This window comes from Esox lucius, chromosome 12 (genome assembly GCF_011004845.1).
Source record: "Esox lucius isolate fEsoLuc1 chromosome 12, fEsoLuc1.pri, whole genome shotgun sequence".
Classification (NCBI taxonomy): Eukaryota; Metazoa; Chordata; class Actinopteri; order Esociformes; family Esocidae; genus Esox; species Esox lucius.
In genome coordinates, this window is record NC_047580.1 from 8,351,387 (window position 1) to 8,377,632 (window position 26,246).

Genomic DNA, 26,246 nt, shown 5'->3' on the forward strand with positions numbered 1-26,246 from the left:
ACCTCTCCTGTAACTCCTCTGCGCAATGACTCAGGGCTTTATCTGTCCCCTGCTGAGATGGGGCCTCGCAGTGTGTGTGTTACAAGCTGTGTATTACCGGTTGTGACCTAAGTGCTATGTCTCAGCCCCTGGTGTCTGCACTCCCTGCTGCTCTTATGCAGAGGTGTGATGGCACCGTTAATTAAAGTACAAACCAACTGTACACTACTAGGTGGAAGTGTTGGCATCCAGTCTGCTCGGATGTTTTTTAGGTGATCTTGTCCCTTACAGAGTGTATATAGTGTAAGTGTGATTCTGGGCAGCTGTGGCCGTACTCCAAAGGTCTCCCTTACCCATCTGCATAGCCCCACGGTGGGGTTGCACCATATTAGAAATAACTGACATTGCGATATTTTGTTTTTCTGCGATATATACAGTGGGGAGAACAAGTTTTTGATACACTGCCGATTTTGCAGGTTTTCCCACTTACAAAGCATGTAGAAGTCTGTAATGTTTATCATAGGTACTATTCAACTGTGAGTGACGGAATCTAAAACGAAAATCCCGAAAATCCATAGATTTTTAAGTAATTAATTTGCATTATATTGTATGATATAAGTATTTGATACATCAGAAAAACAGAACTTAATATTTGGTACAGAAACCTTTGTTTGCAATTACAGAGATCATACGTTTCCTGTAATTCTTGACCAGGTTTGCACACACTGCAGCAGGGATTTTGGCCCACTCCTCCATACAGACCTTCTCCAGATCATTCAGGTTTCGGGGCTGTCGCTGGGCAATGCAGACTTTCAGCTCCCTCCAAAGATTTTCTATTGGGTTCAGGTCTGGAGACTGGCTAGGCCACTCCAGGACCTTGAGATGCTTCTTACGGAGCCACTCCTTAGTTGCCCTGGCTGTGTGTTTCGGGTCGTTGTCATGCTGGAAGACCCAGCCACGACCCATCTTCAATGCTCTTACTGAGGGAAGGAGGTTGTTGGCCAAGATCTTGCGATACAAGTTCCAATCAATCCTCCCCTCAATAAGGTACAGTCGTCCTGTCCCCTTTGCAGAAAATCACCCCCAAAGAATGATGTTTCCACCTCCATGCTTCACGGTTGGGATTTTGTTCTTGGGCTTGTACTCATCCTTCTTCTTCCCCCAAACACGGCGAGTGGAGTTTAGACCAAAAAGCTAGGATGATTGGGGCAATTTTGTAGGGAACTGCATCTTCAAGGAAAATAAAAATTAAAATGACTTTTTACCTTTTGACTTATTTTGGGTAGTTTAATTTATTATATTAATTAATACACAGTTTAATTCACCATGGTTCTGTTGTATTCATGTAATACTGTTCTATCAATTCAGGCTAAAGTCAATGATCTAACATGTTATGATATTAATAATGCATGTTGCTTACCCTAAAATAAAGAGGCTCATTTGTGAATGAAGAGGTGTGGTGTCTATAAGGCTTTATCTCAGTACTCCAAGCAGGTTAAAACAGAGCATTCTCTACAGAGGAAGTTTCATTATCATAATAGGGAATTAATGTGAATTACAAAATCAAATCAAAAAGTCATTTAACATTTGATTACATTACAAACTAAATTACAAACCTCCTTTTTGAAAATAGAAACATAAATATTTTAATTTAAACCATTTGAACAATGAAAAAGAGCAGCTATACACCAATCCTGAGTGGTTTACAAAAACCAAATACAGGGTTTATAAAACAAATAATTTGTAATAATAAAAGCAAAACCTAACTAACAAATACCAAAGAACTTAACATGAATAACAAATATCCACACAGAATCATTGTTTTTCACAAACTTGTCTTAGCAACAGTGCCAAAGGAAAACAGTGTTGATCATCATGGCTAGACAAATGCCGATTATATTAAACTTTTCAACTGTATAAAATCTGGTTTCTTTCTGAGCAGAGTACCTTGTAAAATAAATAAATGTCTTTATCACAACTGTAGAATAATATAGTAAATCTAAATTCTATTCAAATATAATAACTTGACTTTAAGCATGAATACATTGCTCACTCAAACTTGAAGGTTTTTAGCCAAGAATACCAGTCTATTCACCATTACAGGCTTGGGACATTACTTTTGGCAAGTGACAATGTTGCCACTTGTACTGAAAAGCCTCTCTGAGGGGGAACTTGTAGCGGGAATGGATAGATACTTACAAGCAAGTAGGGCGAGATGTGGAAAGCTTACTCTATGTGTTTTCCCCCATGCAAGTGGATCTTCCTCTTTGTCTATGGAAGGTGTCAGCAGGTAGTTGTTTAATTCTGCTTCCACCATTGTGGGTCAGAGAGGAATCACCCTTTGCTGCAGCTGTGCTCTGTTTAAAGAAACCTCCCAAGGACGTCTTGGCTTTCTTTGCCTGGGACTTATCAGCAACTTCAGGCTCCAATTCAGTGCTGCTGCTTGACATCTCATCCTGGCATTCCATCATTTCTGATGCCACTCAGGCCTTGACTTTGGGCTTGTTGTCTTCACTGAAGTCCATCTTGAACCAGGGGTCCAAACAAGAAGCCGCATCTAGCAGCTCCTGAGTAGCTTCATCTCTATATTTCTCGTTGATGTAGTGAAACATCTCAGTTTTCAAGGTCTTGGTCAAGTCTGTGTCTCCCTCTTGTATTAGCAGCATTGAAGTGTTAAAGAGGTGAAGAACTGGCTTCACATATGAGACACTAACATAGTCTTCTCCTGAGAGTGCGTCTGTGAAATCCAGCAGTAGGCCCAGTGACTTACTGACAGATCCCAGGACATCCATATCTTGCCAGGTTAGAATTAGATGCCGTGTTTTCCTGTCCTCATACAGGACCTGAGTTATAGCCTTCTGCTTCTGTAGTATCCTGCTGATCATCTTCTTCACCATGTCTGTTGTTATACAGCCTAGACGACTCTCATCTAGGCCCCAATCAGCTAAAGCTTCTCTCATCCCTGTTGCGATGTTCTCACTTGTATGATCATCTTGGAAAAAGGCAGTTTGCAAACAACGACTTTTCAGGTGGAAGTCCTCATTAATAAAGTGTATGGTCAGACTTATGTAGGGCTCCGTTGTCCGGCTGGACCACAAGTCTGTTGTTGCTGTGTAATATTCCTCTTGTGACAGCTCTGTTTCAACTTGTCTTGCATTTCTTGTACAGCGCTCGGATGGCAACTTGAGAAAAATAGTTGCGTGATGGCATTACATACTGCTTGTCAAGCAAACGGATAATGTTTTTAAAACCCTCTTTGGTAACCATGTTAATTGGTACCATGTCTTTGGCGAGGTGAAATGTTATTGAATCTTTGACCTTGTATGGTGTAATACTGGCAAAGGCATCCGATATAGATGTTTGCTTTGGAGGGCATTGAGATGTTGACCATAAATGATCGAACAAATTGGTTGTGTTGTGGCAACAATTGCAAGGCACTCTCGACAAAGTACCTGTTTTTGGTCAACATCATCCTGTCTGTAGCCGAAATATTTCCATATAATTAACGATGCATTTCTTTTTGCAACCAAATTCTAAATTTCTGTCTTTTTTGCCTGTTCCTCGCTCATCATTTCATCACGCGCAAGCAGAGCCTGCATGTCAACCACAAACTCTGTATAATAATAATAATAATAATAATAATAGACTGTGTATCCAATAACCTATAAATCAGAGTAAATTACGTTATATCAGACTGATATAATGCTAGTTTAACATATAAAAAAGAAATGTTGTAGACTGATATATGTTTACCTTACTAGATTCTGCGATGTGACTATTGCGGATGCGTACATCACAATGTCGAGGCTGAAACGATATATCGTGCAGCCCTACCTCACAGTATCTCCAGCACTATCCAGTCTTGAGAGCGAGTTTGGTAACTGCTTTTCCTGCAAATACATTTCCCTCTTAGATAGTCAGGAAGTTGTTGCATGAGTGCCTTTATATAAAAACATAGACTAATGCTCGGCCTTTCTAGTTGTCAATGTCTCCCGGCCAACTGAAGCATAAAACAGACAGTGATGGGTGTGAAAATTTGCACCATTGATAAAACACAAGGCAGAATGATCGACTGCATCCAGAGATTTGAGTACAGAAGCTGAGGCATGCAGATTTAGTATACCACCATAAACTAGTAGTGACATAAAAGTTGCGACATAAAAACTAATAGCGACATTAAAGAAACCTATTCAAATTTTTTTGTTTTAAAAGACAGATTTTGACAGATTTGGGAACATTTGATAATATATACTCAATCAATGTAGACTTTATAGGCTCCTTTAAATTAAGCTGAGTTTGCTTGATAATTAGCTGGGTTAGGTTTGGGCCAACACAGAACTCAAGCTATCTGCTTCCTGTGATTCCCAGTCTCGGTTAAAATCACTAATGATAACACACTTAATTTGTTATGAATCTGACCAAATGGTCCATTAAGTGATTTAGCAAACCTTTCTTGGCAGGTGCTGGGTGATATATTACAACTGTAATTGCAATTGTTTCCTAATGTAAATCTTAAGGCTAGAAATTCAGGTTTCTTATGAATACAGATAGACTGATCAATAGGGATCATCCCTCTGAATACAGATCAATAGGGATCATCTGCACTTTAGCCCTGACAAGGCCCTGTTTAACTGCTTTCCTCTGGTGCCAATCAATCCCATAGAGAAGGTCAGAGGGTGCATCTCTGTATATTTCCATTATTGAGCCGGTATTTTCATCTTGCAAAATGAGTGGGACTTCCACCTTCATTCTTCTATATGACCTGGCCAATGAGGTCATCTGGACAATTCGGCCAATGAAATTCCCAATCAGTTGACAGAGTCATATAGAAGGATTTAGCTCAAAGTTCAATGATTTAGTCTTACTCAGAGCACTTTATAGTTAAACAATCCACTTGACTTCTTTTAATTGGTGGATGTTTCCAATGGCAATGCCCATGCTAAAACATCATTTTGTCCAGTGGAAGTCTATTAGTGCCAAGCTTCTCTATGAGCGGTCCGGTCCTCACTAACTCTGGCATTGCTTCATTCAGCCTGTGAGTCAGCTAACAGGAAGAGTCTCTGGTATCAACTCATCAGGCCTTGTTTGTGTTGACTCCTGGGGTGACAGCGTGACTGTGTGTCATTACAGGGAGGAAAGCAGACCGACCTATTTTTAACTGCCTGTCTGCCTGCACACCTATTAATGTGACTGTGTGTTAGTGTGACTGTGTGTAAGTGTGTGTTAGGGTAAGTGTGACTGTGTGTGTGCTTGTTTGTGTTAGTGTGACTGTGTTAGTGTGAATGTGGGAGTTGGTGTGAATGTGTAAGTGTATGTGTATGTGTGTGTATTAATATTAGTGTTAGTGTGTGTGAGAGAGTGTGTGTGTCTGTCAGTACTTTCTTTGCTTATTATGGTCTGCAAGTCATGTGGAGCTCTGTAATAACTACAGCTTGTGTTGAAAGGAACCCCTGTATTCTTCATTCTCCCCTCATCCATCACTTGCCATTTATTCTCCCTGTAAACATTCTCCCTCTGCCTCTCTCATTCTTCTCTCATCCTCAACCACCCCCACCCCAGGATCTCCCCATCCTAATCTCTGCAGTCTAGTGAGTGAAATACTACTACTTAGAGTGGGCGGGGGGTGGATGTACCCTAGTGCAGTGCCAACTGACCTGATTTAGGGATGTGTAGCGGGGCTGGATGTGTTATCCCTGATCCCCCTCTTCTTCTGTCTGTTGCACAGCTTTAGGAGCCATGACACCGCGGAGGATTTCAGGCAGGGCTCATTCCTGGAAGAACCACAGGACGGTTCTAGTTCTTAATGTGTGGGCTTGGGGGAGGTTGTGTCTGACGTAATGTGACTGAATCACGTATTCAATAGTGGTAATCTGCTACTGATAGAGGCTCTGACTGGTTGGGATTCTGCCGTCAACCAGGCAAGCTACTGTAGCCCACTCTACTGAAATGAGAAATCTGCTGAATTGGCGTAAATTACGAAGAGCTGTATTCTGTAGTACTTTTATTATACGTTCAGCCTTTGTCCTGTATGGAGAATCTAGACATTTTAGGAGCTGTAATAAGCTCATGTCCTTGTTGAGATCTGTAGTTGGTCAATGGAAATCCTGGATTAAAGTCTAAAACAAAGAATAGGTGAGACAAGGTACACTATCTATTGCACAGAAATATGTCAGTCTTTGTGTTACAGTCCATGTCAGTCGCTGTGTTTTCCACTGCGTCTGTGGATCTGGGTGCGTATTTCCATGTGTTTTCCAGTCTCTCTCCTCTCTCTCTGTTTTCCAGTCTCTCTCTCTCCTATCTCTGTGTTTTCCAGTCTCTCTCCTCTCTCTGTGTTTTCCAGTCTCTCTCTCTGTTTTCCAGTCTCTCCCTCTCCTCTCTCTGTGTTTTCCAGTCTCTCCCTCTCCTCTCTCTGTGTTTTCCAGTCTCTCTCCTCTCTCTGTGTTTTCCAGTCTCTCTCTGTCCTCTCTCTGTGTTTTCCAGTCTCTCTGTCTCCTCTCTCTGTGTTTTCCAGTCTCTCTCCTCTCTCTGTGTTTTCCAGTCTCTCTGTCCTCTCTCTGTGTTTTCCAGTCTCTCTGTCTCCTCTCTCTGTGTTTTCCAGTCTCTCTGTCTCCTCTCTCTGTGTTTTCCAGTCTCTCTCCTCTCTCTTTGTTTTCCATTGTGTGTCTCTGTTGCATGCTGTTGGTCTGTGTGTCGCCTGTGGAGCTTCTCTATTTTCTCCCTCCATAATTACAGGGGTTTGGCGAATGGTAGATAAATGGGACAGACACATCAAGGTCAGAGCTCTCCTTGTCAACTGTCTGAGCTGCAGGAAGGAATGAGGCAGAGAGAGAGAAGGATGGAGAGAAAGATCCTATTTCCTAGTTGTGATGCCGGAAATACGACTGGGTGCTGTTTTTTCAGGATGGCTGACCAAAAAAAAAAATCATGATAAGGTAACCCACGTTGCTAACAATAAAACTCTCCAGAGTTTCTGACTTGTTGTTCTTATCTGGAGGGTCATTCATGTGAAACTTCCCAGACTGAACAGAATTTCCGATAGGATGTGAAGGCTGCATATCTGTCCCTATTTTATGACTCCATCACCTTTTCAGCCAATTCGATACAAAGCCTATTAGGTTTTAGACTGTGTGTGTGTGTGTGTTTTTTGTGTTCACATTTGCTTGCGATAGTCAGTGTAGCGTGGCAGTATGGAGAAGTAGATCTAATGAAGGTCGTGTGTGTGTTTGTGTGCCCATGTGTGGAACACTGCTCTGGTCGATGGCCATCATAAAAGCAAATGCCACTAGATGAGAGATACTCCGCATAGACAACATACAGGATAGGTGAGATCAATACTAGCTGTCTCAGAGAGAAAGGGAGGAAGGAAGTGAAAGAGAGAAAGCAAGCAGTGCAGAGATAGATTTCTCGATATGTAAAACGATACAAGGAGAGACTGAAGGACAGTCTGCGCACTAGGAAGCGGTAGATTTTCAGATATAGAATGGGGTATTGAGACAGTGTAGGTAAGTGGGGGTGGCTGTGCGTTTTGGGGACAGGGAGAATCAGGGGAGTGGTGACTGACAGATACGACGTGGCCGCTCTGGGAGTGATACATCTCCCAGACAGCACTGGTTCTGTAGGACTTTACTCTAGGGATGATGGGTTATAAACGACTCCAAAGGGCTCGCCTCAGGGCTGACAGTGATTGACAGCGGTTTGTGTAGGTTTGCTGTGTGTGTGTGTGTTTCTCAGTGCTGAATGAATACCTGCGTTGTACATGTACATATTGAACATACACTGTGCAGCTTTGAACAGCGTTCCCTCCTCTCTGTGGTCAATCGTATATACATTTTCAGGTCCAATCTGTGACATAAGCAGTAACCCCATAGCTGTTTCTCCTGTGATGAAATCTGATTATGATACCTATAGAGTTACTTGTAACCCTTTGGTGCACACACACACACACACACACACACACACACACACACACACACATAGCCTTCTGGAGCCTTGCTAGTGAGAACACTATCTTTATTTCTGTGGTACAGGATGTAATGCTGTGTTCCAGGGGACAGGTCTCTGTAGTGACCGTCTGACGATGACATCACTGTATTCTCACTGCCATGTCAGACAACAGGTCAACCAGGGGTCTCTGCCTCTGGCCTGTCCATATTTTATGGAGACGATCTCAGATAAGACAGATTTTCGAATCAGCAGTCCTGACAGCCCAGGGCGCCATGGTGATGGCTGTCCTCAAAAGCTAAATGTTCTATGCCTCTCATCCCAATGGAAGCTTAGAAGAACAATCTCATTAATCCGCTCCTGTTCTCCCGTGTGTTCATCAAAATTCTGTCTAATGGTTCCTCGTTATTGCAAAATGTTAATCTCATCAGTCCCCCCTGCGAGTGAATGAATTAGATGACTCAGTTTGTCTGAGACAGTTTTACACCTCTCTGTCCTGTAGTATTTGGTTATGTTCAGATTTTTTTATTTTCCACTGTTTAGTTACTGGGCATGTTTGCAAGCTGGAGTTCAAGCTCATGTTACTGCTGTACAGCATCTCAGTAGATGTGATGTCAGATACAGCAACTCTGTAGATGTAGTGTCAGATACAGCAACTCTGTAGATGTGCTGTCAGATACAGCAACTCTGTAGATGTGGTGTCATATACAGCAACTCTGTAGATGTGGTGTCATATACAGCAACTCTGTAGATGTGCTGTCAGATACAGCATCTCAGTAGATGTGGTGTCAGATACAACATCTCAGTAGGTGTGGTGTCAGATACAGCATCTCAGTAGGTGTGGTGTCAGATACAGCATCTCAGTAGGTGTGGTGTCAGATACAACATCTCAGTAGGTGTGGTGTCAGATACAGCATCTCAGTAGGTGTGGTGTCAGATACAGCATCTCAGTAGGTGTGGTGTCAGATACAGCATCTCAGTAGGTGTGGTGTCAGATACAGCATCTCAGTAGGTGTGGTGTCAGATACAGCATCTCAGTAGGTGTGGTGTCAGATACAGCATCTCAGTAGGTGTGGTGTCAGATACAGCATCTCAGTAGGTGTGGTGTCAGATACAGCATCTCAGTAGGTGTGGTGTCAGATACAGCATCTCAGTAGGTGTGGTGTCAGATACAGCATCTCAGTAGGTGTGGTGTCAGATACAGCATCTCAGTAGGTGTGGTGTCAGATACAGCAACTCTGTGGATGTGATGTCAGATACAGCAACTCTGTGGATGTGATGTCAGATACAGCAACTCTGTAGATGTGATGTCAGATACAGCAACTCTGTAGATGTGGTGTCAGATACAGCAACTCTGTAGATGTGGTGTCAGATACAGCAACTCTGTAGATGTGATGTCAGATACAGCAACTCTGTAGATGTGATGTCAGATACAGCAACTCTGTAGATGTGATGTCAGATACAGCAACTCTGTAGATGTGATGTCAGATACAACAACTCTGTAGATGTGATATCAGATACAACAACTCTGTAGATGTGATGTCAGATACAGCAACTCTGTAGATGTGCTGTCAGATACAGCATGATTGGCATCCTACTGGGGTTCAGTTTATCTGGTCAGGGATAATAAAGGAATCTGTTGCCTACCTTCTTCTTTAACAGTGTTTTCTCTGTGTTTGTGGTTGCTACACAAGTTGATCCCTTTTCTGAGAAGTGTGTGAATGCACGCACACACACACACACACACACACGTCACCTGCGTCTAGAGGCAGGTGTGTAGAGCCGGTTTGGCAGGTGCCTTTAGGAGTGTTTCATGACTACCGGTGTGTTTTTCATGACTGTTTAAATGAGCTCCGGGGTGTGTTTGTGTTTGGAAGCTAACAGTGAGCTTCAGTCTCATACAAACACATTTGATATTTCTGTTCTTAAGGAGATGCTCTTATCCAGAAGGACTTATCCAGGAGTAATTGCACATTGAATTACTTACAAGGATTTACACTGGAAGAATCTAATTGACTTTGTTGACAGCGAAAGGTGTGTTGGGTTTTCTATTTAAATGGTTCACTGGATTCTAGGTGTCTACGGAATGCAGGAATAGTCAAGGAGACGTTAACTTGTTTCTTGTCTTCTCTCTGACATTCTACAAGTTTAGGTCCTTGTTTTGCTTCTTTATTATGGCAAACATAAAACATTTACAGAATTATCTTTGGTCTTAAAGACCTTTGGAATTATTAATGTGTAGTAAAATTGGGAGTGTTGCGTTGGATGATGAATAATGCATTGAATTGTTTGTTTGGGTTACTGTATGAAGATGAGTTCAGTGTGCAGGGTTTGGTAGAAGATCTTTCTCTTTCTGTGATTTGCTGGCAAGTTCCTGTTTAACGTAAGGTTGTTTGATCTGCGTGTGTAGGTTTCACTCAGATTCACTGCAAAAAAGATATGTCTTATCAAGTATATTAATCTTGTTTTCAGGTTAAAAATCTAACCATCCTTAAGATAAGGTAAATTTTTCTGAATAAGCGAAAGTTGTATTAAAAAGTTGTTGAATATCAAGTTATTTGTCTTGTTCAATTGGCAGATTTGTTCGCTTATTTTTCAAGCAAATATCTCCTCAAAGTTACCTTTTCTTATTTTCTAAGATATTTTTTGCAGTGTAACCATGACTACGGAACGTTTCCTTATAGACCCAGAATCGGTAGGTCTTGTTATGGTCTCTCTGCTCTAGGCAGTCTGTTTCCCACGACATGACATTTGTCTAAGGGTTAACTCGTCCTCAGTAGTCAGTGGTGTGGCCAAACCACATCCGAGTTGACAAATGCTGCCACTAACCAAAGACAAAATATCCCATCTTAGCTCATGTAATGCTAAATAATAGTAAAGTTTAGCATTATGGGTAGAAATGTCAGTTACAGCCAGGGGCAGCACCAGGACTTTTTGATTGGGGTTGCCATGCGATTGCTTAACAAAACCATGCAGGTACTAACAACCTTTTGTTCAGGGGGCGAGGGGGTGTGAGCATAGTTACTCTCCTATTCTGAGCAGTTGCTTTGTGATATGGTACTGCTATTTATCTGCGAAAAATGGCAAAGAGGAAAAATGCCAATAAAATTGAAAAATATCCAATTCTACCCCTAGCGCCGCCCCTGGTTACAGTGCTCATGTCATTGCTCAAAATGTGTTTGACTGTGCGGATGATTGTGAGATGCTGTGTACTGTGAAGTCAGCACTGTTTGGTGTTTTTACTGAGAGATTTCTATTGTAGCGGTACTGAAGATGAAGGCGAGACCAGGCTTGGATCTCTTGACCTAGTTTGTCATATGCTGTAGAGAAGCCAGTCATATCTAACATGGAAAGATGTCTTTTGTAGATATGCAAACTGTGTCTCCCATCCCGTTTCCCTCCCTATCTGATTTGGAAAGGGCCTGGTAGAATAACGGCGAGCCAGCCAGGCGGCCCGAAGCGGGACCCGTTGGGGGCAGACAGCGTAGCAGGACTCATTAGCGCCTCGCAGAGCTCTGCCTTCCTTCGCCGCAAGCTGGAACGGGGCTGGAGAACACCAAATTAGACATGGAAACACGCCTTAGGGTTCGAGCTGCCATCTCTGCACTGCTGCTTCTTGGAGATGGTGTGGGCTGAACAGAGAGCAGCCCTGAGCATACAGGGGAGGGCAAAGAGGAGCAGGGATGGTGGATTATCATAATCTACGGACGGGCTCCTGGTCTAATGGAGAAGCACTCAGCTAACCCAGCCAAGTTAAACATAGGCTGTATATACACACATACATATACACACACACACATTTGAGAATGTTATTTCCTTGTGGGGACATGATCGATTGTTCCCATTCAAATTTCTATTTTTCAAAACTCCTATACTAACTGTAAAAACCCAGAAAACGACCCTTTACCCTCAATAAATGAGTACGACAAATAAACAAAAATAGTGACTTATTTGGGCTTGGAGCAAGTAATTTGAGTTTTAAAAATTTTCACCACAAATGCTGCCATGTCGAGTGATATCATACCTAACGTTACTTCTCAGAGCTCTCAAAAAGCGTTCAGGTGTATTCTCAGGTATTCTCCCACTCGGTCAGAACTTTCCCACTTCCCAGTTGCTCATGAACGCACCTTCCAAAACTGAGAGGTTTGATTCATTTAAGCACTAAGTCAGCAATCTATAGATCAATAACTTGCTAGCTTGCTTACCTGCATGTAGTTCGTTCTTGTGGTTGTTCTCACTTGTGCTCCTGCTAGTGGGTTTGAATGATGCGATGTGTGACGTTGCTTCCAAAATCATCAGACAGTGATATTGATTGGTTGTCCATGGTGAAATTGTCATTCTGTGCAAACTGGGATGTAAAGTTTGGTGTAAGACACACTTTACACCCAAACTTATAAACAAACAAACTGATTGCCGACCGCAGGATTTTGACAGTAGCAGGAGCACAAAGGCCATGGTGGCCGTAGGGCGTGCAATGATTTACTGGGCCTCAGAGTCAGAACAAGGGGCAATGACAGCCGTGGCTGTCGTGAAATTCCTACCATGTTGGAGACCAACTAACACATAGACAACCAAGTGAGGGGAGTTCCTAACAAATTATTAATCAATCAAATACAAGCGAAAACCAGCATACACTAGGCCCTGCATGAAATTAGTAACCCTAAGCTGAAGATAACCTTTTCCTCACAAGGACCAGTTAAATGCCCTCATAAAGGCTTTTTCTTTCACTTGCATTAAGATCCTTCCTGGGGATTTTTGGTCCTGACAAGTACAGTAAAATGAACCCTCACACATACAGGCACAGATATAGACACAGGCCCACACACGCACGCTTACACACACACAAACACACACACACACAGACTCAGTAACCACACACTACCCCCACTGTCAACACGAACAAGACATCATGTGAACATAACCAACATATTCCACAAAACAACAGCCCTCATTATGAAGGCTACACTTCAATTCACTTGACTGGATTTCAAAAGGGTCCCCATTAGGCGTCACATGCTTGGAATCCTCGATAGACAGCTCAGCACCCTATTGGTCCCCCCTGCCCCCCCCCCCCCCCTTGGACCAATTGACATTTCAGCGGGTTACAGTAGGGCCCGCCCTCCACATTGTCATTTTGGAAAGACCAGAACTCTCGCAAGGCCAAACATCCGAGTTTTATCACGTTTTCCCAAATTCAGCCAATGGCGTCGCAGAGTGCGCACGTGACAACATAATAACTTACAAAAGCACAAACAATACAGAGAGTATGTAGTCCACACTAGATTTAATTACGGAGGACATTTTCCCACAGTGCACTGTAGTTCTATTGCGTGGGCGGGGGTGTGTTCATAAAGCGAGTGGGGCAAATAAACACACGCAGACCATTATCATCTTGAGACAGTCCAACAGGATGTGGAGCTGTTGTAGATATAGGCAGTGCTCTCTGAAGGCTCTTTGAGGCAGAAGACTTCCCTTCCTCTCCTTTGGCCTCGTGTCAGGATCGATGCTGGGTCTCAGCCCTCTGTCTCCTTCCTCTCTGGTTCGTTCTGCTCCCCACAGCCTGACTCAGGCAACAGGCTGAAGGATGTTGGTTCATTTTCTGAGGTTCTACTGTTACAGTTCTACAGCGCACTGCACCACTGATCCTGGGCCTGTATGTGGCTTCATCATTCAGCTTGGTTTGGATTAAAACAGGGTCTGAATGGGTCTCCGCCATGTGCCTTTCTTGATTGTCTCCAAGTAATGCTGTTGTCCTTCAGAATAGGTGACATTCCTGCATGTTTTGTTTGAAGAAGTAATATAGTCAGTCAATGAAATGTTTTCTTTCTCCTTCCTCACCCTTTCTATATCTCTTTCAGACCTCCCTCCCTCCTCCCTTCAGTACCAGTGTGGATCAGTGGATTTCCGGTGTTCTCCACGGCTAGGAAAACAAGCACCGCCCACTCCCAGACCATGTCACGACCGACCTGCAGTCAAGCCCCGCCCACATCCCACAGCCACGCCCATCTCTCAAAAACCTCAAGGTATGTTGGTTTAGTGCTCATCGTGTTTATAACTAGTAATGATGCTGTAACATTGTGGTGACGTTGCTGGTGCAATATAAATAATTGGACTGCCAACCTACTGGCTTCTTAGGCTTTTAAATATAGAACACAGTGAGTTTGGCAAAAACATTTGCGACTCTGGTTTAGTCCTCATCTAGCTGTTTTGCCTGCACGCAATGCCATTCTCTGCTGCAACTACTGTCAAACACTGAGAGGAAGGAAATAGACACCTCAAATAGACATAACTGTGGCAGAGAAACTTGCTTCCTCATTCAGTCCTAATAAAATGCCAATCCCGCGGTAACGACTGGCCTGTAGAATAGCTAAACTCCTGAATGCATTATTGTGAACGTCGTAACAAAGTTACATTGCGTTTCTAATAGCGTGGGTGGACTTTTGCACTGTTTTTTTGGGTCTGTGAAACCACAGAGACACACACTCGTCTCCGCATCCTGTTCACAAACCAGGAAGCTGTCTTAGGTCTGCGAGGCTGCATCAGAGGTTGGTCTGTCTGTGTTCGAGGACCTTGAAGTTTATATTTCATGTGTTTTATGATGGTATTTGGACTCTGGTTCTGTGACTGGGTAGCAGCAGCGGTAAAGACACACGGGACTACGGAAATGGAGGCCTTCTCGCTCGGATTTCGCCGGGGCACTTGAAAAAGGACAGTTTCCATGGTTACACCACCGACCGAACCTTATCTTTGTATTTCTCTCTTTGTGATTCTTCTTCCCTCAATCTGCCACCTCTCCTCCTGGACCTGGGCCTCCAGTGCCCCCTAAGCCCCCCCATCTGCTGGCCCTCGGACAGGACAAGAAGCCCAAGAGGATCCCACCGGCCCCCTCCAGGCCCCTGCCGGCCCCTCCACCACTTCCCAAACCAGGACTCAGCCAGACCCCCCTTGGTCTGGCCACACAGCCCCAGAGAGAAGCCCAGAGCGTGGGACTGCTCATCGAGAGGTTCGAGAACTCCAGGTAGGGGATTTCACAGGGTGCAGTTGTCTTCTTGACGTATCAGTTTTATGTTTTGTGCGTGTGTATGTGATTTGAGAACTGATTAGGTTTTGTCTGAGGATTTCGGTATTTGTGTTAGAGTTTAGGTTATCAAAGAGGGTTTCGGTACTGGGGGGCAGGTACACTACAGATTTTTACTGGTAGTTAATCGATTAGGTGTTTTGGCCCTTCAGGAATGGAGTTGAATATAATTGGTTTGCAAGCTCATTCTGTTACAGAACACACACTCGTCCTTCCTACATTCTGTTACAGAACACACACTCATCCTTCCTTACATTCTGTTATAGAATATACACTCATCCTTCCTTACATTCTGTTATAGAACACACACTCATCCTTCCTTATATTTTGTTATAGAACACACACTCATCCTTCCTTACATTCTGTTATAGAACAAGCACTCATCCTTACATTCTGTTACAGAACACACACTCATCCTTCCATATATTCTGTTACAGAATACTCACTCAATGTTACTTCGATTCTGTTACAGAACGCATGCTCATTCTTTGTGTTGCAACTTTGTTTTGTTTTTGTCAAACCAAGGCTGAAATATAAGTTTCATAGCACAAGTACGTCCTTTTTTAAGTGTTTATTTTCTTATTTCCCAGGGTCCCTATTCTTGGGGTCACTCCGAAGAACCAGCTACACCTCTGCCTAAGTATGAACACCACGCCAGAAACCACAGCCACCTATGCCCCTAACCCCACAACACACACCCATTCAGGGTCAGCAGGACCAAAGGACTCTGGGGAATCCTCCTCCTCTGATAAACTTGCACTATTAGTCTCTGAGCGGACCAACGAGGTCATGGAGCTGACTGATCTCTCGTGTCTGGCTGCTCTGCACATCGACAATGGCGAGGACATTCCTCTGCATTCTAAAGAGGACAACCTTGATGGTGTTCACAAAGACACAGCCGGTCGCCACGATGACGCGGAGCGGGAGGAGAGCGTCTCCTCCCACGAACTGCAGGACAATCCGGACTCACAATCCTCAGAGCAGAACGGAATCGGGAAGATTCCCAACCGGGACAGCGGGATTGACAGCCCGTCATGCGCTGTGGAGGGTGAGGTGTTCCCCAACGAGGACGCCATTGATGAGGAAGAGCACTATGACAGCGTCACCGAGACGGAGACTAGCGTGTCCTGCTGCGTTACCCTGGAAAACAAGCGTGACTCCACCCAGGATGAGGACAGTGACCTTGACGAGGTCAGCAGCGGCGATACGGACGGAGCAGAGAAGTCCGACGGACACGCGGAATCGCACAAGGTGAGCCGGACACAAACAACCCTGACACAACGCAGCGCTAACACAACGCAGCACTAAGACAACACAGCGCAGGCACAAATGAAGCATAGAGACACAACGTGTAGTCATATTGCTATTCCTTGTCAGTAGTTCTGCCATTGTAACCTGTATCTATTCATTATAGTCTCTGTGCCATCTGAAATCCAGAATCCCTTTTAGGCTGTCTAGTTTCAGGTGTTTTTATTGGTCTATACACAGCACACAAACACAAACACTTTTTAGAGACTTTCAAGAGTGTGTGTGTGGAGGTCACCAGTGTTTGTGGTTGTGCCGTGAGGAGCAGAGTTTACCTCCCCAGGGCTGTAACAGGAGCTTGTGTCTGTTACCAGAGGACATGCAGAAAGCGGCACTCGGCTTTGCTTATGTTTCTAACTACTGTCCTTGGCTCCAGCCATCGATCGTTGTGAGACTGATACTGAAACCTCCAACAGAAGTCTTCACATCCTACCGGCAAACATGAACCCCCCCGCCTGAATTGTTTTGATTTATCGTAATAAAAGGATCGGGGTGAAGGTCAATGAACAACAGATGAAAAAATTGAGAGATAAACGGAGGTAGGGAAAAAGAGAGCCAGAAGTAAGTCTGCGAAAAATATGTTAGTGTGCTGAGAAGGACGTGTTGTGACTGGATGTAGAGTTGTGCAGTTCACACCCTGTACATACGGTAACAACACAGACACACACTGCATTGTCAGTTCACACCCTGTACATACGGTAACAACACAGACACACACTGCATTGTCAGTTCACACCCTGTACATACGGTAACAACACAGACACACACTGCATTGTCAGTTCACACCCTGTACATACGGTAACAACACAGACACACACTGCATTGTCAGCCTACACTCTTCACCTCATGGACAACTCCTTCCGATGTTTCCTGAAGTAGAGTTGTGTGTTGAGACTGGAGGGACAGTTGTTGTGTGTTGTGACTAGATGTAGAGTTGTTGTGTATTGTGACTGGAGGTAGAGCTGTTGTGTGTTGATACGGGACATATATTTGTTGTGTGTTGTGACTGGAGGTAGAGTTGTGTATTGAGTCTGGAGGCAGAGTTGTTTTGTGTTGGCACAGAGCCGTCGTCATGGGTGTGAGCAACACCAGGTTTAGGCATTGTCAGTTCACACCCTGTACATACGGTAACAACACAGACACACACTGCATTGTCAGCCTACACTCTTCACCTCATGGACAACTCCTTCCGATGTTTCCTGAAGTCAGCAGTACAGCCTGGAGGAAAAGGGTGCATGGAGGTTGCGAGAGGACAGTGCCCCTTCACCAACATGAACACCTGACATTTTGATAGCTTTTTAATGACACCGTTGTCACAGAGGATGTGGGTTTCGATGATGCAAATTTATACGGGAAAAAGGTCTATTAGTTTCTTACGAACTTTAGTGTGTATTTTGCCTGCAGTGTTTTTGTTTGTGTGTTCATTTGTGTGTGTCCTGCTTACAGTCTCTGTGTGCTTCTTTGGATAGTATGTTTCACAATTTCCTGATTGTGCATGTGTGTGCATGTGTATGTGTGTATATGTGTATGTGTGTATATGTGTGTGTGTTTACCAGACAGCTGTTGCCAAACACAATGTCACAATCTAGTATGTCCTGGCCTCATGACATCTGGTTTCTGCCATGACACAGGAATGCCCTTTCATCCTAAACATTCATTCCTGTTCCTTAACGTAAAGTTGGGAGACTCAATCCTCCCTGGCAGCACCCTAAATGTTTTCTCCACTCAGCTGTGTGTCGAGCTGGTGATGGTTGCTGCATGCACTGGCACATTATGATTGGTTGGCCCAGTTTCGCTCGACTGAGACGGAAAGATTGATAGCGGACATCTCCATTTTTGAAGTGTTTCATATCGGTTTGTCATCTCTGGTTGAAGTGTTGTCTTTCACCAACAGGGCCTTGTGAAAATGTGTGTTCTTGTGTTGATGTTGAGCCGTGTGTGTTATGTGCGACAGTGTTGTGGAATAGCTTTTGTGTAGTTGAGTGTGTTCTTTCATTTGGTGTCGTTCGGTGTGTGTGTGTGTGTGTGTGTGTGTGATGCAGTGTTTTCTCTTTCCCCCAGTGCTCAGAGACCCAGAAGTTGCTGAACATCGCCAGGGAGCTTCTTCACACTGAGGAGGCTTATGTTAAGAGACTTAACCTCCTGGACCAGGTATACACACACACACACACATTTTACACACACACACTGTACACACACAAACGCACACACACAGCAGTTTATGTACTCTGACAAACACCATTTAAAAAAGAATTAACAACATAAAAATGCACAAACAACGAGGAGCCCACCATCAATCTCCCTGAGTGTCAGGGTGTGAGTTTGTTTTGGTGCCTCTGTCCCAAATACCCATCTCTCGTGTGTGCCAGCTCTGGGAGGTTGTTATTCTGATCAGGTCTAAGCAGGATTAACACTGGCCCAGTGATCCACTGAACACTGCCGCTTTCCTCTACATTTTGGATTAATCAGGAACATGTGGTGAAAGTGTGCATGCATTTGTGGGGTAACGATGTGTGTGTGCAGTCATTTGCTCTGTGATAGTTCTGCTTTCATAGCAGCAAAGTCACTCACTAATGACTACCAGGTTGACCTGGGAACTGACCTCTCACTTCTCTGTCAAGTGAGCGTCCTCAGAGCCTTTCCTGTCTTGTCCAGACCCTGTGTGCTGTGTCCATATATGTCCAGGCAGTTGGTCTAATCCCCCCATATCCAGCAACGACCTGGATTGTTTTCTAATGGCTGTTAGAGAAACAGATGGTCATCCTATCATAGGAAAGGTTTTATTATTTTTCTTTTAAGACTGATAGACAAATGGATACACAGAATTAGAATAAGTTTAAGTTTTTGTCAAGCCTGTGTTTCTTCACAGTAGTATTGGTTTCCATGGTAAGCTGGGTGCTTACAGGCCACTGGTAGGCTACATCAGGTTCTGTGGGGAAGCATTCGAAAAAATAAACAAAGCCATTGAAATTCTGCAGGATTAGCTTTGAAAGCATGACTAATGGCTGGGGAAATGAAGTCATAAACTGTCTGTGGATTATTTTTAAAACGTAATATACAGAATGAGAGTGAAGTAGTTACGCTATGGTTTGGTCATGTACAGTTATAAGATATAATTCACTATATTTGTGTTAATCTATATATGATGCCAACATTTTTGTACTTCCATCCATTCACACAGAAGCTGGTGTCTGAGTTATGGGATATTGGAATCTCTGTCTTAACCTTGTGATGTTGAACCTAGGCAGTTGTGTAACTGGCAGGGAGATGAAAGGTCATTAACCTGGTATTGATGATGGACTAAACCGTCACATACTTCCACATCTAAAGCAACATTAGTTCAAAGAGCCCATAGTTTGATCATTTGTAATAATGCTGTTATATGACACATGTGCATTTAATGTGGCATATGTGCCTTCATTTTCCTGTTGTCTATAGGTATTTTGCACTAAGCTGACTGAAGCTGGAATTCCTCAAGAAGTGATAACAGGAATCTTCTCTAACATTTCCTCCATCTACTGCTTCCATCACAAATTCCTGCTCCCCGAGCTCAAGACACGCATCACTGGAGAATGGTGAATAGACTAGGAACAATGTTGGAATAGTCTCTCAGTAATGTTACATTAGCATTTCCCATGTTGGAATAGTGTTTGAATAACATTATAAAAGCATGAATAATGTTGGAATAGTGTTTCAGTAACATTCTAAAAGCATTAATAATGTTGGAATAGTGTTTCAGTAACATTCTAAAAGCATTAATAATGTTGGAATAGTGTTTCAGTAACATTCTAAAAGCATGAATAATGTTGGAATAGTGTTTCAGTAACCTTATAAAAGCATTAATAATGTTTGTATAGTGTTTTAGTAACATTATATAACTTAACTATTAATAATGTTGGAATAGTGTTTTTGTAAAGTTATTAGAATTAGCAGTAGTAAGAACAATACTGAGATAGGATGCTTTGTATATATTTTAGAAAAAAACCTTAATGTTAAGCTTCAACTGGCCTTGTTTCTCTTTCTCTGACATTAATGGATAGGTATAACTCTACAGTGGTCAGTTTGTATGTGTGTGGGTCTGTCTGTCTGTCTGTGTGTATGTTGGCTGCAGAACTCTGACAGCTGGGTTACGAGGAGGGGGGCAGTAGGCTGTGTTTCTTTGTGGGGGAATGTGTGTGTGTGTGTGTGTGTATGCATGCCAGGGTGGTAGAATGGGGGCATTATTCGCTCGCCTTCATCTGCTGTGAGGAAACAAACCACAATTGTGTGTGTTTGTGTTCTAACACTAGTCCTTATCTGTCAGATATGTCTCACAGAATCTTTTGGGTAGACTTCCCACCTGTCACATGACGTAGTTTCCATAATGTCTTTTTACATTGAATGTACTTCATATATACTGTAAATCCACAATAGTCCAGAATATTTCAGTAGAATTGTTTGGCTGACTTAAATTATGTGGGTGTGGCTGTTTCTAAGGGACCTAAATCCCCGAATTGGAGACATCCTCCAGAAGCTGGCTCCGTTTATGAAGATGTACGGAGAGTATGTGAAGAACTTTGACCGTTCTATGGACCTGGTCAACACATGGAGCCAACGGTCATCCCAATTCAAGAGTGTGGTCCAAAACATACAAGTAAGAAACAAGCTGCTGTGTATGTATGTTTAATTATCTTGTGTTATCTATGTGTCATCATATATACAGGTACACTATGTCATGATATATACTACATCTACACTATGTCATCATAAATATACTACAGGTACACTATGTCATGATATATACTACAGCAATACTATAACATGATATATACTACTGCTACACTATGTCAGTACAGTGGATATAAAAAGTCTACACACCCCTGTGAAAATGCCAGGTTTTTGTGATGTAAAAAAAATGAGACAAAGATAAATCATTTCAGAACTTTTTCCACTTTTAATGTGACCTATAATGTGAACAATTCAATTGAAAAACAAACTGAAATCTTCAGGGAAATGAAAAATAAAAATCTTACAATAACCTGGTTGCATAAGTGTGTACACCCTCTTATAACTGGGGATGTGGCTGTGTTCAGAATTAACCAATCACATTCAAACTCATGTTAAATAGAACTTTCAAAGCATCAGAGGGATCTCATTGTTGAAAGATATCAGTGAGGAGAAGGGTAAAAAAAAAATTCAAAGCATTAGATATATAATGGAACACAGTGAACACAGTCATCATCAAGTGGAGAAAATATGGCACAACAGAGACATTAAAAAGAACTGGACGTCCCTCCAAAATTGATGAAAAGACGAGAAGAAAACTGGTCAGGGAGGCTTCCAAGAGGCCTACTGCAACATTAAAGGAACTGCAGGAATTTCTGGCAAGTACTGGCTGTGTGCTACATGTGACAACAATCTCCCGTAGACATACCTTTCTTACAAAGTAAAACATCCAATCCCGGCTGAAGTTTGCAAAAACAAACATAAAGTCCCCCAAAAGTATATGGGAAAATGTGTTATGGTCTGATTAAACCAAGGTTGAACTTTTTGGACATAATTCCAAAAGGTATGTTTCTTCACCCAAAAAACACCATACCCACAGTGAAGAATGGTGGTGGCAGCATCATGCTTTGGGGCTGTTTTTCTTCAGATGGAACCGAGGTCAGGGTAGAGGGAAATATGAACAGTTCCAAATACCAGGCAATTTTGGCACAAAACCTTTAGGCGTCCCTTAGAAAGCTGAAGATGAAGAGGAAGTTCCCCTCTCAGCATGACAATGACCCCAAGCATACATCCAAATCCACAAAAGCATGGCTTCACCAGAAGAAGATTAACGTTTTGGAATGGCCCAGCCAGAGCCCAGACCTGAATCCAATTGAACATCTGTGGGGTGATCTGAAGAGGACTGTGCACAGGAGATGTCCTCGTAATCTGACAGATTTGGAACGCTTTTGCTAAGAAGAGTGGGCAAATATTGCCAAGTCAAGATGTGCCATGCTAATAGACTGCTGTAATAAAATCAAAAGGTGCTTCAACAAAGTATTCATTTAAGGGTGTGCACACCCAGGTTATTGTGAGTTAAAAAAAAAAATGTCCCGCCAAAAGATTTCAGTTAGTTTTTGTATTGTATTGTTCACATTATAGGCCACATTAAAGGTGGAAAAAGTTCTGACATTATTTATCTTTGTCTCATTCTTTTACATCGCAAAAACCTGTCATTTTAACAGGAGTGTGTAGACTTTATATCTACTGTACTACTGCTTCCCTATGTCATTACACATACTACAGCTGTGTATAGATATATATAGATAGATATACAGCTCCGGGAAAAATTAAGAGACCACTGAACCTTTGAACCCTTCTGTTCCTCACTCACAACCTTCCTTTTCAACTTTTTTGGAAAGGAAAGAAAAAGGTGCAGTGGTCTCTTATGGTCCGGAGCTGTATATCTATATATATAAATACACAGCTGTAGTATGTGTAATGACATATTGTAGCTGTAGTGTGTGTGTATATATATATATATATATATATATATATATATATATATATATATATATATATATATATATATATATATATGTATATGTATATGTATATGTATATGTATATATATATATATATATATATGTATATATATATATATATATGTATATATATATGTATATATATATGTATATATATATGTATATGTATATATATATATATATATATATATATATATATGTATATATATATATGTATATATATATATATATATATATATATGTATATATATATATGTATATATATATATATATATATGTATATATATATGTATATATATATATATATATATATGTATATATGTGTGTGTAAATGTCTTGCTTTGTGATTTTTTCAACAGAAGCAGGATGTGTGTGGGAACCTGACTCTCCAGCACCACATGTTGGAGCCTGTGCAGAGGATCCCTCGCTATGAACTCCTGCTTAAGGACTATCTGAAGAAACTGCCTGACGATGCACTGGACCGAAAGGACACAGAGAGTATGTTTGCCTGTCTGTCTGTCCGCCTGTATTTCTGTTTGTCTGTCTCTCTGTCTTTCTGCCTGTTAGGTTAGGCCACTAAACCTGGTCAAATGACCCGGCTTAGTAGGCTAACCTAAACCCTAACATTAACCCTTAACTAACCCAAAGCTCAGCCCTGATCTTTGATTCATTGTCCCTGTATGTAATAATAGATGCAGTAACTGAAGGCTCTTGGGACTTGAAGAAGGACACAATCATTGGCACGCAGTCAAAATCTGTGATCAAATGAATTGACATAAAATCCTTCATGATTCATTTATTATAACAGGCCTACATAGTCATTACTTGAATTTTGATGTACTTGGTTGTTTTTGCTGCTTAACATTTCAAAATCATGCTCTTTTGGTTAAGAATAAGTGACTATTAATGTCTACATCTTGATTGAATCAGCTTGAAGCATAACTAGGAAATGAAACCAGTGCGTGTAGTAAAGGTTGTTTTTATCTGTAATGCAGTGGACTGTTGACTATGACATGAACATATATTGGGGTTGACGTCCAAACATACATATTCTTACCTCAACAAATGTAAAGATCACATACAATAATCATGCCTGTATGTCAGTGGGGAGATTCACCAGCGTTTTCCCCCACTGCATCTTTCCCCCGCGTTGCCATGACATTTCCATTGTTTCGGTGGAGTTCCATTAACCACTTCACGGCATCTAGGTCCGGGTAAAGCCTCCATAATCCCCAGTCGTGCCTGTATAAATGAGGTTTTGGTACATCCTAGAGAATACACCATTGTGGGACTACAACATAGAGACTGACCCGTTTCTCGCAGGGTTCAGTGCATTAGCCGAAGAGTACATAGACAGTGAGTGTTTTGCCAAACGTGTACGTTAGACGTGTGGTTCTGGATAGCTGCTGCAGGCGGTTCTAACACAGTGTACGTTAGACGTGTGGTTCTGGATAGCTGCTGCAGGCGGTTCTAACACAGTGTACGTTAGACGCCTGGTTCTGGATAGCTGCTGCAGGCGGTTCTAACACAGTGTACGTTAGACGCGTGGTTCTGTATAGCTGCTGCAGGCAGTTCTAACACAGTGTACGTTAGACGCCTGGTTCTGGATAGCTGCTGCAGGCGGTTCTAACACAGTGTACGTTAGACGCGTGGTTCTGTATAGCTGCTGCAGGCAGTTCTAACACAGTGTACGTTAGACGCCTGGTTCTGGATAGCTGCTGCAGGCGGTTCTAACACAGTGTATGTTAGACGCGTGGTTATGGATAGCTGCTGCAGGCGGTTCTAACACAGTGTACGTTAGACGCGTGGTTCTGGATAGCTGCTGCAGGCGGTTCTAACACAGTGTACGTTAGACGCCTGGTTCTGGATAGCTGCTGCAGGCGGTTCTAACACAGTGTACGTTAGACGCGTGGTTCTGGATAGCTGCTGCAAGCGGTTCAAACACAGTGTACGTTAGACGCGTGGTTCTGGATAGCTGCTGCAGGCGGTTCTAACACAGTGTACATTAGACGCCTGGTTCTGGATAGCTGCTGCAGACTGTTCTAACATGGTGTAGGTTAGAAACCTGGTTCTGGATAGCTGCTGCTGACGGTTCTAACATGGTGTAGGTTAGATGCGTGGTTCTGGATATCTGCTGCAGACGGTTCTAACATGGTGTAGGTTAGACACCTGGTTCTGGATAGCTGCTGCTGACGGTTCTAACATGGTGTAGGTTAGATGCCTGGTTCTGGATAGCTGCTGCTGACGGTTCTAACATGGTGTGCACGTTTGTTCTGCAGAGGCACTGGAGCTGATATCCACAGCAGCCCACCACTCCAATGCCGCCATCAGGAAAATGGTAAGATTGTGCTCCATGGTCACTGCTCCTCCTGTCCTCCTAACACACTTAATCTCGTTTTTCTATGGGGATGTAGTTCACAGCGTTGTAACAGGGAAGGAGGTGGGGCAAAGAAGGGAGGGTTTCAGAGCCCTGAGGCCTCTGCACAGACAGGAAGCTGCTGTTTCCTGACACTCGTTTCACCCACACAGTCATCATCGCATGTGGCTCATCCTCTGGCCTGTCTCTCATTGCCTCCAAGTTTTTCTTCAGTCGCTCCTTGTTACCCTAACTTAAATTCACCTTTCTTTTCAGCATATTTGAGGGGTCCGGTGGCTTAGAGGTTAGAGTATCTGGCCCGTAACCGAAAGGTTGTGAAATCAAACCCTGGAGGTGGCAAGGGAAACAGAATTGTTGCTCCCCTGACGCCCCATGTGGTCAAAATATGAAATCTACTTTTGATTGGTCCATGTGTCCAATAAGACAACTGGGAATTTATTTGTGTTGTCTTTCCCCTCTGCATGTCTTTGTTTCTCATGCTTCCTTTTCCCTGATGTTCCTCAGGAGAAGATGAACAAACTGCTGGAAGTCTATGAGAGACTGGGGGGAGAGGAGGACATTGTGAACCCAGCAAATGAGCTTATCAAGGAGGGACACATCAAGAAGATGTCTGCCAAGAACGGGACGGCCCAGGACCGCTACCTCTACCTGGTGAGTGGAGGAAAGCGATAACTCTATCTGTGCTTTTTCAGACGTCTATAGTTGGGATTGAAAAAAAATATTATTGCGATGTATCGCATCAAATTGTGCAGTAAATCAGGATTAATAGACATTGTGGAATTTTCTTAAATTCAATCCCAAATCTTTACTGAGACACAGTCCAGGGGTAACACTACTGACCTAGTGGTAACACTCATGGTCCAGTGGTAACACTGTTGACCCAATGGTAACACTCCAGGTCCAGTGGTAACACTCCTGGTCTACTGGTGACACTCCTGGTCCAGTGGTAACACTCATGGTCCAGTGGTAACACTCATGGTCCAGTGATAACACTGCTGACCCAATGGTAACACTCCAGGTCCAGTGGTAACACTCCAGGTCCAGTGGTAACACTCAT

General features: G+C 42.9%; 1 protein-coding gene across 4 annotated transcripts in view; it reads left to right on the forward strand.

Annotated features, from left to right (window-relative positions):
* Positions 1-26,246, forward strand: part of fgd (faciogenital dysplasia) — a 72,922-nt gene that overhangs the window by 34,851 nt on the left and 11,825 nt on the right. For 3 of the 4 annotated variants that reach the window (XM_029124095.2, XM_029124093.2, XM_029124091.2), the window contains exons 2-10: positions 13,779-13,943; positions 14,737-14,938; positions 15,589-16,249; positions 18,365-18,454; positions 19,742-19,878; positions 20,780-20,936; positions 23,172-23,310; positions 25,092-25,150; positions 25,694-25,840. In XM_029124095.2, coding sequence (XP_028979928.2) covers positions 15,641-16,249; positions 18,365-18,454; positions 19,742-19,878; positions 20,780-20,936; positions 23,172-23,310; positions 25,092-25,150; positions 25,694-25,840 — 1,338 coding nt within the window. In that variant the 5' untranslated portion in view covers positions 13,779-13,943; positions 14,737-14,938; positions 15,589-15,640. Of the gene's footprint in view, positions 1-13,647; positions 13,685-13,778; positions 13,944-14,736; positions 14,939-15,588; positions 16,250-18,364; positions 18,455-19,741; positions 19,879-20,779; positions 20,937-23,171; positions 23,311-25,091; positions 25,151-25,693; positions 25,841-26,246 lie in introns of those variants that run through there. The other variant, XM_029124092.2, reaches the window with a different exon arrangement.